General features: G+C 37.9%; 1 protein-coding gene across 3 annotated transcripts; it reads left to right on the forward strand.

Moving 5' to 3' along the window:
- Positions 1-1,287: 1,287 nt before the first annotated feature.
- Positions 1,288-13,415, forward strand: LOC132064948 (uncharacterized). 3 transcript variants are annotated; one of them, XM_059458122.1, is made up of 15 exons: positions 1,292-1,781; positions 4,033-4,435; positions 5,103-5,280; positions 5,363-5,502; positions 6,200-7,067; positions 7,343-7,443; positions 7,653-7,797; positions 7,877-7,945; positions 8,043-8,088; positions 8,904-9,385; positions 10,218-10,297; positions 11,072-11,207; positions 11,912-12,098; positions 12,764-12,846; positions 12,933-13,415. In XM_059458122.1, exons 1-15 carry the CDS (start codon positions 1,682-1,684, stop codon positions 13,053-13,055), a joined length of 3,141 nt encoding a protein of 1,046 aa, XP_059314105.1. In that variant the 5' UTR covers positions 1,292-1,681; the 3' UTR covers positions 13,056-13,415. The 3 variants fall into 3 exon arrangements, 2 of the variants coding, with proteins under 2 accessions (XP_059314106.1, XP_059314105.1); XR_009416667.1 differs by lacking the exons at positions 11,912-12,098; positions 12,764-12,846; positions 12,933-13,415 and adding an exon at positions 10,786-10,971 and having other exon boundaries at positions 1,288-1,781; XM_059458123.1 differs by lacking the exons at positions 12,764-12,846; positions 12,933-13,415 and having other exon boundaries at positions 1,289-1,781; positions 11,809-11,935.
- The last annotated feature ends 117 nt before the right edge of the window (positions 13,416-13,532 follow it).

Below are 13,532 nucleotides of genomic sequence, written 5' to 3' on the forward strand. Positions count from 1 at the left end.
ACATCTCAAGAATCATGATTCATGTAAAACTACTATTCAAGAATACCACTATTTTCATATTTGTAACCCATTTTCTACTTTCTTCCATCATACAAGTCTTTCAACCATTTAATACTCTTAATAGTATGAAATGAACATAAAACTCACCTTTGATTATGTAGGAATGGGCTTTGGATGAAAATACTTCACTGAGAAAACCCTAGCTTCAACTCCAAAGAGATTCTTGACTTCTAGCAACCCTAATGAGCACCTATACCCTTGATTCCACCAATTTTTGGTGTTTGATCTTTGATTTACCTTGGGTTTATGCTAATGAAATGTGTGGAACCTTCTAGAGGTCTTGAGAGAAATGGAGAAGATGTAAAAATGAAAAATTAGAAGTGGGAACTTATATTTATACTTGGAAAAATACTCAGCCCGATGGGACTTATACGGACCCTTATACGGTCCGTATAAGTGACCGTATTTCACCATCGGGGAAATTCCCTTTTTTGTAAGGTTATACGGACCCCTTATACGGACCGTATAAGTGGTCATATAGCTCCATTTTTCTGAAGTTAATCTCGTCGTTTCGTTTGATCTCCAATCCTTATGGAACCTTCTTAGCACTTGTTTAACACTTCATTAACAATCTAAGGAGGGTTATAACTCTTCCTCAAGACATTAGTAAACCAACATTAGCTCGGTACTTTGCAAACCCTTTCCGAACACGACTTACATTTCACTTCCTTCAACAAACTAGATTTCACATATTCATATGACTTCAAAATATTATAGTATGCACTTTAAGCTATCTAATACTTCCCTTAATCTTGTAAGGATTTCATAATCACCTTAAGTTCATATTAGCCTACTCACAAGGCAACAAATCCGGAATTTCCGAGGTGTAACACATAGCTAGCCTAACAACCGCTTTGTATATATAACTTGCCTTTAAGTCTTGGTGACACATTCTTATCACACAAGACACCGAATGCGTGCCTCCATTTCATTCCAACCAATCCAATACAACATGTAACATTATCATCAACTTCTAATATTTTTTTATGTAGTTTTTGAATATATAAATTTAAAATTTAAAATATTAAATGAATTTAATCTAATTAAGTTTTAATTATTGATCAAATTGACTACGAGTAGCAAATCATGAAAACTATCATGGAATGGAGGGAGTAATAATTAATTATAAAGACTCTAGAGTAGCGAATCGTGAAAACTACTATGGAACAGAGGGAGTAGTAATTAATTACAAAGACGATAGTATTGTCATTATGATCCTTAATAAATTTAGTGTAGCATGGTTTTGGGCAAATTCGTCAAAACACATCATTCCCGACAATGGTGGAAACTAGAATCCAACATCATCAAATATTCAATAAGCTTGGCCAGCTCCAAGACAAAGGTGGCTATAACATGTTTTCCAACCGGTAACAACGAATCAATACGACCCCAAGACAACCCACAAACTACACAACCAAAAAGCAATACGATCCCATAATCTACTCCCTTGTTCTTGGTCCTATTTTTTTTTAAATAATTGACTAGGACAAGATTCTTGTGTCCTTGTTGAATCAATCGATTTTGATCCTGTAGATTACAAGTTCTTTTTTAATCTTGGGGATTTAATTGGGTTTCAAATTCTTGGAAGAATTATTCTAGGGTTTGGGTTGGGAGGGACAGAATGAAGGCTATGGAGACCCTTCAAGATCTGATCGAAGAAGTAAAAGTGAGAGCAGTTTGGTGGGGTTTGTGTATATTTGCTGTCTGTTACTTTTTAACACGTAAGTTCTATACTATTTTTCTCTTTTTTCTTGATGTGATGTTGTATCTTCTGCTAGGAAAATATATTTCCCATTAGGGTCTTTGTGGGTACTTTGTTATTTTTCATCTTATTACTGATAACTTGTTACCTTTGTAAATACCAAGTTCTTAGTTTACCATTGAAATTTGTTGGTAATGATGGAAATTAATACAACAACAGCAACATACACAGTGAAATCCGACAAAGTGGGGTCTTGGGAGGGTAGAGTGTACGCAGACCTTACCTCTACCTTGAGAAGGTAGAAAGGCTGTTTTCGGTAGACCCTCGGCGTAAAAAGAAGCAAATCAAAGCAGGATGCAAAAGAAATAACGAATAAACATGTAAACAAAGGAATGCAATAACCAAATAACCAAAGAGCAAGCAGCAACAACAACAACAGATGCTAACAGATATCATAAGGCAATAAACTACAGGACTACTACTACGACTACTAGTATGGAAGAGTAAGTGGGAGAATACTCAACTACCTACTAACCTACTACTCTAATTCGTGTCCTCCAAAGCTTCCTATCTACGGTCATGTCCTCGGTAGCCTGGGTCTGCGCTATGTCATATCTAATCACCTCTCCCCAGTACTTCTTCGGCTTACCTCTACCTCTTCTGAAACCATCCATAGCCAACCTCTCACACCTCCTTACTAGGGCATCCGGGCATTTCCTCTTCACATGTACAAAGCACCTCAATTGCGCTTCCCGCATCTTGTCCTCCACCGATGCCACTCCCATTTTGTCTCGAGTATCATCGTTTCTAATCATACCTCTCCTAGTATGCCCACACATCCAACACAACATCCTCATCTTATTCTTCGCTACTTTCATCCTCTGAATGTGGGAGTTCTTGACTGGCCAATACTCTGCCCCATACAACATAGTCGGTCTAACCACCACTTTGTAGAACTTGCCTTTTAAGTTTCGGTGGTACCTTCTTGTCACATAAGACTCCTGATGCGAGTCTCCACTTCATCCACCCTGCACCAATACGATGTGTGACATCATCGTTGATCTCCCCATTTCCTTGTATAATGGACCCAAGATACTTAAAACTTTCTTTCTTTTGTATGGTCTGGGTATCAAGCCTCACTTTCACTCCAGCCTCAGGCATTACTTCACTGAACTTGCACTCTAAGTACTCCATCTTGGTCCGACTTAACCTGAACCCTTTAGACTCCAGTGTTTGCCTCCAAACCTCCAGTTTAGCGTTGACTTTGCTGCGAGTCTCGTCAATCAAAACTATGGCGTCTGCAAACAACATACACCACGACATCTCACCTTGGATTTGCCGCGTCAATCCATCCATCACCAAGGCAAATAAGAACGGGCTAAAAATTGATCCCTGGTGCAACCCCATCAAAACTGGAAAGTGCTCTGAGTCACCTTTCACTGTCGAATCCTGGTCTTGGCTCCCTCATACATGTCCTTGATTGCCTGAATGTACGCCATAGGAACACCTCTAACCTCCAAACATCTCCAAAGAACCTCCCTTGGCATTTTGTCATATGCCTTTTCTAGATCGAATGGAAATTAATACAAGGGATTCAAAAAATAATAGTCACAACTAGGATTTCAAACTGTGCCCTTTAATACTACACTAGAATTTCCACTCATTTTAAGGGAATTCAACAGTTTATATATTACTTAAGATTTCGGTTTTTGTCCTATATATTTCTATGAAGTTATGGGATTACTTAGAGTGTTGTGATCACAATAATTGTGTATGTTTTTGGCGCTCTTTGGATCAATGGTAGTAAAAAGACTCCTTTTCTTTATGTTCTTGAGTATTGCTTTTGGAATGGAGAAACATCGGTTACTAAGTTTGTTGGACCTTTACATTGGGCTGGTTTTGGATTTAAAAGAAAAACTCTCAAATTATTATTTCTTTGTCCTTTTTGTTTTGGTATGGTGTTTGTTGTCTTCTGGTGGGTGGTTCCGTTGACCAGTTAAACTACTTCAGTTTTGTTTTGTATATTCTACAAATGAAGTAGCTTTCATCGATTTTTCCAGAAAAAGGGGGAAAGGGAAAGTAAAAAAAATTGGTGGATAGATTTGCAAGTTTGTTACCACCTTTTGTACTTCACAACATGCTTTCTTTGAGTAAATTATCATACTTCTGAGTATTCGTGCAAATTTTCTGGTAGAATGTTTGTCACAACCATCAATTTACTCTTCTATTGTCGCATCATGGTTGTTTTTGGTTTCAACTCTTAATTGCAGACACCAGTACATCAATGTGGATGAATCTACCTATAGCTGTACTCTTGGTTTGTGGATTACGGATATTGTTTAATGAAGTGGAGTTCCGTTGGAAAGTTCGAAATGTCCGACCACCAACATACTTGGCGCACTTAGAAAAGAAGCAGTTATCCGTGAATGATAGTCGACTTTCGACCTCACCACCCACACTGAAATGGAAGAGGAAAATCGGTGCTCCAATTGTAGAGGCAGCAGCAGAGGAGTTTATTGACAAGGTTTTACATGATTTTGTGATAGATTTGTGGTACTCTGATATTACGCCTGACAAGGAGGCGCCAGAGCTGATGCATGAAATAATCATGGATGTCCTTGGTGAAATATCTGGAAGAGTCAAAGGAATTAACCTTGTAGAACTGTTGACAAGGTATTTATTTCCCAGTCATGACCCCCAACTTATTATAGGGATAGGAATCGTACAGAAGGAACCCTTTCCTTTTGTTTTATGTATAGGAGCGTTCTGATTATGTAAATGTACTAGCATCAACTTAGTGCTAGATTTTTCTTTTCTTTTTTTCCTACCAATATATGCATCACTTACCTGTTTAAAAAAACACCTATCCCCATGCCCTTCCCATTCCTTCCTTTCCTGATAGGTTAATATTTTTAGAATGGGGAACTTTTTCTCACATCTAATAGCCGTTGTAATGCCTGAAAATGTTGAATCTAAAGAAAGAATCTATCATGTGGAGCCAAAGAATTTGCAAAAAGAAATATGAAGTGGTTTGAGACTCAATACTTTTAGCTAACTATTGACTATTCTCACTGTTCATTTGTAATCCTATTAGTGAACCATACTATTCATTGGTAATAACTTAGTCATGGAAGAATACAGTCCGTTTGTGCCCATTTTCCCACTGATGACCCCCTCTGGATTCTGCTAGGGGCGGAGTGGGCATTTCCTTGATTGCCGCTCCCGTTGCCATTCTTAAACATAAATCTTTCTTTGTTATTCTATCTGTTGTTTCTGGTTTTATGACTGTTGTGTTGGTTTTGAGTCACAAGCAATTGAATCGAGTTATCTAATTCTTTAGGGATGTGGTGGACCTGGTAGGAGATCACCTAGACCTTTTCCGCAGGAACCAGGCAGCAATTGGCGTGGATGTCATGGGGACATTGTCTTCGGAAGAAAGGGATGAAAGGTTGAAGCACCATCTCTTGGTCTCTAAAGAACTCCACCCTGCTTTGATATCAGCTGAGAGTGAGTACAAGGTGTGAGTGGAGTGTTCTGATGGAAAAATCGACTCTCTCTCGATTGACATACTTTGCATGCTATCTAATGCTTCCTTTATAGGTACTTCAACGGCTCATGGGTGGAATCTTAGCTGTTGTGCTAAGACCCAGAGAAGCACAAAGCCCCTTAGTTCGATGTATTGCCAGAGAACTATTAACTTCTTTAGTAGTACAGCCTCTTCTGAATTTTGCAAGCCCCGGGTGAGTTAATCTCTTACAAATGTGTATCATCAAAACTTAGTTTTCTCAGTATACATAACTTCATCTAATGCATATCTGTGATGCTTTCAGTCGGCTAGGTTTATACCATGGAAATAGAAGGTTATATGTTTGAGAAGAAAGAATCTTATAGTATATCTGCTAATTGGTTGTAAGGATCTAAAGTTGTTGATTAATGCCTTACTGCGTTCAGTAAATGTTACCAGCTGCCTCCGCAGTTGGGGGTATTGAGTATATCTTTTGTTTTTCATATGGAACAGACTAGATTCAGAGAGGTTGTTTTGGGTCATGATATCTGGGTCTGCATAGCTACGAAATATGAGTATTTATGTTTAGGATCTCATCAATATATTACACTTGAACGACTAAGTCAGCTAGTCCAAAGTTTAGGGTTGTTGCTGGCAAAAAATTAGTGGTCTACATTTAATTGTATTTAGTGATGCTTTTTCCTCACTATGTAAGGTGCTCTTTGAGCTTCCCAAGATTTAACTGCTGATACGGATCGACTGTTCTTTCACTATTTTAATGCTCACTGTACAAATGGGGGTAGTAAGAATTTCACACTTGATTCACATTGTTGATTGATCAATCTGGCTTCTCCCATTTCAATTTGTTTAGCTACCTATTCCGTATTAACTTGCCACTCATTTGCTGTTGGACTTGATATATTTTCTTGCAGGTATATTAATGAATTGATTGAATACATTTTCCTTGCATATAACGATGAGGGGTGTAAGGAGTCCGGCGATGGTAAATCGACTAAAGTGAAAAGTCACAATCGCAACCAGGGTGCTCCCTCAGACTCTGTAAAATGTTCAGAATCCGATCATAAACAGAAAGCACCTACCAAGAGTCAAGGGACTGATGTCTCTCTCTGCCAATATGACCATCGAAGAGAACTATCATTAGCTAATGCAGGAAGTTCAATTTCTAGTCCGATTCAAGATGAGGCTAACCATCCACGGCCTGGTGACTGGGCTCGTGTCCTTGAAGCAGCTACCCAGAGAAGAACAGAAGTTCTGATGCCTGAAAATCTTGAAAACATGTGGGCAATCGGCAGAAATTATAAGAAAAAACTCCAAAAGAATTCTGCCGCTGGAGGAGTTCAGACTCCTGGAGTAAAGCCTCCAGTAAGCAGTGGAAAAGATGTGGGGAAAGATTTACCAGCTCAGAAATCTGAAGTAGTCATGATAATGGAAGATAAACCACGTGATCCAAATCAGCCACATGATCAGAGAAGTCATGCCTTGCATTTGTCTCAAGAGCTGAAAAAGGAAGCTCCGCCCAAGGGAGGAGTTCTCTACGATGTCGACAATGCTTCTGCCATTGTTGCATATGAGACTAAGACTAGGCTTAAGAGATCAAATAGTACATCTGATTTAATTAAACAACAAAATACTGAAGATTTGTTTATGAGCAAAGGTGGTGGATCCATTATATCAGAATTCTATAGTGCAGAATTTAGGAATGCAGTACCGAGTGCTATGAGCGCTTCAGACATGGTGATTCGTGGTGAGGGACATCATCGTCCAAAGCTGAAGTGCAGGGTATGTGAATTCTCCTCAATCTTTCCCTCATACTCCAAAATATGTCCCAAGAAGTCCTGCTGGCTCATCACTGTTAAAAAAAGAAGTCAAGCTGGCTCATAAGAAATAAAAAACATGTGTGTTGTATAATCAACTTCATCAGCTATGGTCTCAAATCTTGATTATTTTACACACGATTACCTTTTTTTTTTTTTTTCCGAATGGGAACACACGGTTACCTTTGACTTCTGTCGTTTAAGATTCTTGTCGCTCACTATTGTTTCCTCCTGCCCCAGGTTTTGGGTGCATATTTTGAGAAGCTGGGCTCAAAATCTTTTGCTGTATATTCAATCGCGGTTACTGATGCCAATAACAACACTTGGTTTGTAAAGAGAAGGTATTGTTTTCATGTATATAGTATATATTTTAACTACTTAATGGTGCATGGCCTATCATCTAAAAACATCTTCATTTCAATGTTATTGTGTTTGAAAATTTGATTGCATTGCATTTAAAGAAGTCCCGTTAAACACTGAACAAGTTCTTTTCTCAACTTTCGCTGGCTATGTTTAGCTGATATCTTCCTATTGGGTGCCGTTTAAGCAGATACAGGAACTTCGAGAGATTGCATAGACACCTGAAGGATATTCCTAATTACACATTGCATCTGCCTCCTAAGAGGATATTTTCATCTAGTACAGAGGATGCATTCGTTCATCAGCGTTGCATTCAGCTTGACAAATATCTGCAAGTACGGTTCTGCTATGCTTTTATATCTATTTGGAATATAATGTGCCGTCTGGTTGCTTTAAATGTTCCTTCTCTAACAGGATCTCTTGTCAATTGCCAATGTGGCTGAGCAACATGAAGTGTGGGATTTTCTCAGTGCCTCTTCCAAGGTATGTATTTCTTGAAGTTTGTTAGGTCTTTTACCATCATTTCATATAGATTTAGGCTGTTTTAACCCAAACTAATAGCTGCTTTATGTCTATGAAGAACTACTCCTTTGGAAAATCTTCTTCAGTAATGAGAACGCTGGCAGGTACTTTACATCTTCCAACCAACATGTTTGTGTTCTCTATTTATGTCACAAGTTTGGTGTTTTGGATATTTTACATCTATATACTCGTATACATGGAATGTGGTAAGGGTAATCCTGTCAATGACTGCAATAATAAATCTCCATTGAAGACCCCCTTTTTGATTTCATTAGTTCCCTCTCAGTGGCTTAATAGCTCTGAGTTTTGTCTTTAGGTATTAACTCCCAGATCCTACTAGTTTTTTGCAGTACCTGGAGTTATTACCTATTTTACTTTGTAATCTTTTGTGCATCCTTCTTGATACTTTCAATACAACTACCTATTTCATCAAATTAAAAAAATTCTCCATTGAAGATCAGTATCAAAAAAAAAAAAAAAAAAAAACTCCATTGAAGGCCAGAATAACTTGTACCAAGTTTCTTCACATAGGATGCACCGATGCAGTGTGGATGTTTGATTCCAACGTCAAAAAATGCTACATTCTTGAAGTGAGTTGGAGAGTCCACTTTGCTAAACTATAAAACTAAAGTTTGAACAGAGTTTTGTACTAGTTCGAAAAACTTTGTTACTTTTCTTCACATTATAGCATCTGTAGTCGTGAACTTTTAAGTAGTTTGCTTATTTAATGTCAGAAGCTTTAATGTCACATTCAATCTGTTAGCTAAGTGAATAACTAAAGATGATTGCTTTTTTATCTTAATATATACTTCTATGTCTTTCTCTGATTGCTCAAGCATGACCTTAATGAGTGAGTTACCTGGTATATGGTAGTTACTTTATTTGTTATAATGAGTGAACGTATCCTTTGTGACAACAGTTAACGTGGACGATGCTGTGGATGATATTGTGCGTCAATTCAAAGGCGTTTCTGATGGCTTGATGCGTAAAGTTGTTGGCTCTCCTTCATCTTCTTCTTATGAACCTATTACCTCTACTTCTTCAGACAGAAATTTGTCTTGGAACGTGGAGGAAATTAATAAACTGGGTTTAATACAAAGTACCTCGGAGTCAGTTAATAGCTTTTCTGACAATGATGACGGTGATAAAGAGGGAACCCATGGGCATGAGGAAGTAGGACCTAGTTCAGAAGCCAATGGGTGGCATTCGGACACTGAGTTGAATTCAAAAGGATTTCCCCCTCGGGTGGTTAAACGTGACGAAGAGCTGATAAGCTCAGCGGCTGACTTGAAGAATGTTTCTGGGCTACAACATGAATCTTTCAGTTCTGGAGGATTTCCAGAGACAAGTTTGGCAGTAGTTCCCAGTCAACAAGAGGATCCAGCTATAGTGCCACCAGAGGTATCTCTTTCGTCGTCGTCTTCTTCTTCTTCTTCTTCTTCTTCTTCTTGTGAATGGGACATCCATTGGGAAAAGCATTTAGAAGTTCTGATGTTCTTTGGACATTTATACTGCTGAAAACATGAGGACAGACCAACTAATTGAATAGACGTGCTACAAGACATCTGAACTTTGGAATCGTGTCGTATAAGAGGGCTGCAAGTGAATGTATATGCGTACATCTTTTTTATGCATATTCGGATGTGTCATATGTATCGAGTCGTCGATTAACGTGCTTTATTAAGGTTCATGTTAGGTGAGATAAATCAATCCGGTCTAATCCCATGTCTGGAATGCCTCCCAATTGGATTACTTATACAGTAGGGGCAGGGCCAGGGTTTACCCAGGGATAACATTCCCTTCAGTTAAGGGCCAATGAAAGGGGGTTAAAGTTAATTTTTCAGGAAAGGGTTGGTATACTTCTTATATACGAGCATGTTTTTGCCCAAACATAAATAAGATTTTATTATTTTATCCAAAATAAAATCGGGAAAGGGATATTACTGTGAAACAACAGAAGAAGATTATGGGCATTCAATTTGGTAGGGGTTAATAATAATTGTTGCATGTCTAGCTCATTGGAGAGCTTGGGTGAAGGCTGTGATTTCAGCATGCGAGATATTTACGAGTTAGGTTCTTGTCGGCCTTTTATCAAATGATATCAACTGTATTTCATCGGATATATTTCTCCTTCCAGCCGACTGGTGCTTGATTTTGTATTGGACTGCTTATTTTCTTTGTATCAGATGCTTCAGTATTGCTTATTCATTTCATGCGGGTTTTTTCCTTTCAGTGGTCGCCACCGAATTTAAGCGTACCTATCTTGAATTTGGTGGACAAGATTTTTCAGCTGAATAGAAGAGGCTGGCTAAGGTGACAACAACACCTTTTGTACTTCTCTACTTCCTATCCCATCCCCTCCTGGTATCAAATTGAGAGTTTTTTCCCTACATTTAACTTATCTTAAATACTTTCACACTTGAATCGGTTCCATCATCCATGTTTAACATCTTCATGCTTAATTTGGTTCCTAAAAATGATTTAGAAGGTCAACGTAATATTTTATTTGGAATTATGCCAAAACTACAAATTTGCTATCCTGATAAGCTGAACTACTAAAGCATGCACATTCTTCCCATTTGTTCTTGCCTTCTGATTGATCAACTCCAGGTTTATAGTTCCCAGTGAGCTGAATTTTACAGTTGGATTTCACATTTCTCTTCAATGATTGTACAAAAGAAGTAAATAAACTCTTTATCTTTGTGGATCCTGGTTGCTCATTGTTCATGATTTGCGCTAAACTCAGAAATGCTAAATTATTGACAAACTCCTTTCTTTTGATTGTTTGAGAAATACCAAAGAACGAAGAGAGAAAGGAATGAAGCTACAAATCTGGAAAATAAAAAGTTAGTCCATTTAGGTGAATTGGGGGATTTATGGTGAAAGACAAAAAAGTCCCCAAAAGATGAATATTTAATGAGGTGGCAAGGACATTTAAGGAAATTAAAAAATGGGGAGGGTGTTAACCTACTTCACCCATGTAGTAGGTTAGCAAAACCCTGCACATAAGATATCTTGTATGCGTATGTTTTTCCATGATATGCCAACATTAACAAACATCTAACACAGCTGTTATTGTTCGCGCAGAAGACAGGTATTTTGGATATCAAAGGAAATTATGCAGTTAATGATGGAGGATGCTATTGATGATTGGCTGTTGAGGCAAATTCATTGGTTACGGAGAGAGGATGTTATTGCTCAGGGAATTAGATGGATTCAAGATGTAAGCATTTAGTTTTCTGATTGTAACGTTTCCATCTTAATTGCTCAACTTTGAAGTGAAATTTTTTTGGCTTCTGCTTCTGTAGTTACAGTATTTACAGATTGCATTAACTAAATGACAAATGGAAAAGTTGTTGATTGGTGAAGAGATATAGTTTGGAATTACAAAAAGGACAATGGTGCAGAGTCCCTTTCTAGCAAACCTTAGTGCAGGCTCCTTTTTTGGGAGTTTTCACATACTATGCCTCAAATCTTTTTTACAACACTGGGTCTCCTCCTCGAGAGTTCTTCATAAAATAAATGCATGTGGCAATTTGTCAATGTTTCATAATTCGGTCTTTGATCATTGATGTCATAAACTTAGTTATTTTAATGTTAGTGTCAGGGGAAAGTTTTGTTAATTTGTGCTGCAACATAAAATGTTAAGAAGTATGCACTTTTAGTGTTGTCTGGAAGCTTTATAGCATAGGTTCCTTAATCTTTTCTTCGAGAAATAAGCTTTACAATGTGGTTTAGACAACTAAAATAATGGAGCATGCTATACTCATAATGTATGGAACTTGGCTAATATCGTCTTAATTTCTTTGGTTATGTTGCTGTAGATTCTCTGGCCCAATGGCGTTTTCTTCATAAAATTAAGAAATCTTGTTGAAACTATGGAACTTGGCTAATATCGTCTTAATTTCTTTGGTTCTGTTGCTGTAGATTCTCTGGCCCAATGGCGTTTTCTTCATAAAATTAAGAAATCTTGTTGAAACCAGCAATTGCGAACCAAATCAAGGATCTGTTCATAGCACGAGACAACCGGTAGGTAAGACCTCTAAGGCAGGATCTTTTGAGGAACAGCTTGAGGCTACTCGTAGAGCAAGTGATGTGAAAAAGATGCTCTATGGTAAGTGCAACATTACTTCTTACATATGTTATAAATGGAAGTTCCTTAAAACATGACGTTTTGCTTGGCTTATCTATCATTTATGTAATCGACTGTGCAAAAGTCAAAAGCACTTCATATCTCCCATTGTTGCTTCTTTTTAAATTGTTTTCAAGCTGTAATACTCTTCCTTCAGCTAGCAAGCTTTCGGGGCCTGTAACAGTTGTTCAGAAGCTAGCTATTATTTTCTGGGAAGTAGAAATGTTACACAATATTGATTCACACAATTCCATGCTTCCACTTGTTCACTTGGGTTGGGTTATCTATTCAATTTCACCAAAACCGGTCCAACCGTGTTTTCTGCTGCCATGCCATTCTACATTTTTTGTTGGACTTTTATCATATTTGGCCTGTCGGGCAAAATTAATTACGGGGGCTAGCCGAAATATACAAAACCTATACTGATTCTGTATATGATGTGTATATTTATGTAAATTTATACCTAATATACACACCTATAAATTTGCTGTCTATTTTGGAAATTAGATCACTGAAAGACATTGTACTGTAATTATCTTTTTTTTTGTTCGGGGTTTGGGGAAGGAACTGCAGACAGTTAGGGTTTATATCGACCCAGCTTTGAGAGGACCAGGGATGAAATTATTGACTAGTTCCTCTTTTCTTAGATGGTGCTCCCGCCACTTTGGTAAGCTTAATTGGGCACAAGCAGTACAGACGTTGTGCTAGAGATTTGTACTATTTCCTTCAGGTAAAAATCTCACTGTTAGAACATTGGTTTTCCTTTTCACATATTTTCCACTCAACTAACCAAAAAAAATGTCTCGTAATGTGCAGTCGACTATCTGTTTAAAGCAGCTTACATATGGTGTAGTCGAACTTGTACTCATATCAGTCTTCCCTGAGCTGAGCGATCTTGTGAAGGATATCCATGAGAAGGCACAAGCTCAACCTGTATAGGCCGTTATAACTTTCCTTACCTCAGTAACTACGTCAATGAGCTCTTTTACCTCGACTCTGCCTATAGATTCCAAATCCCCCCGAAAAATTGGGAGAGTGAATCTAGGCCAGGGGTATGGAAATTTAGTGACTTGATTTTGTCATCTTCATTTTTTTTAGCCTAGGATCTTTGAGTGCGGGAAATTCTTTTATGTGATGCTAAAAGTAGGAGCAAATGCTCTACTCATGGTTCTCATTGTACAAAGTGTGCATTAGAATCTGTATAGTTATCGGTTTTGGTGTGCAGTCGTCTTGTAAATTCATTTGAAACCACCATACTAAATGCACTTCATGATGAATCCAATTTTTGCTTTAATCATCTTTTGGTTCTTGCTGTTGGCTCCTTGGCCCTTATGATCTAGTGGGGCTAAACTCTGATTCCTATTTTTGCAAAGGACAATGATACTAATGGGCTTTTGGCTCTAGATTCAACTGTAA

This window comes from Lycium ferocissimum, chromosome 7 (assembly GCF_029784015.1).
Source record: "Lycium ferocissimum isolate CSIRO_LF1 chromosome 7, AGI_CSIRO_Lferr_CH_V1, whole genome shotgun sequence".
Classification (NCBI taxonomy): Eukaryota; Viridiplantae; Streptophyta; class Magnoliopsida; order Solanales; family Solanaceae; genus Lycium; species Lycium ferocissimum.

Coding starts and splice junctions, on each gene's coding strand:
- LOC132064948 (XM_059458122.1), top strand. CDS start 1,682: ATGAAGGCTATGGAGACCCTTCAAGATCTGATCGAAGAAGTAAAAGTG. Junction 4,436..5,102: donor CTTGTAGAACTGTTGACAAG/GTATTTATTTCC, acceptor CTAATTCTTTAG/GGATGTGGTGGACCTGGTAG. Junction 7,798..7,876: donor AGCTTGACAAATATCTGCAA/GTACGGTTCTGC, acceptor CTTCTCTAACAG/GATCTCTTGTCAATTGCCAA.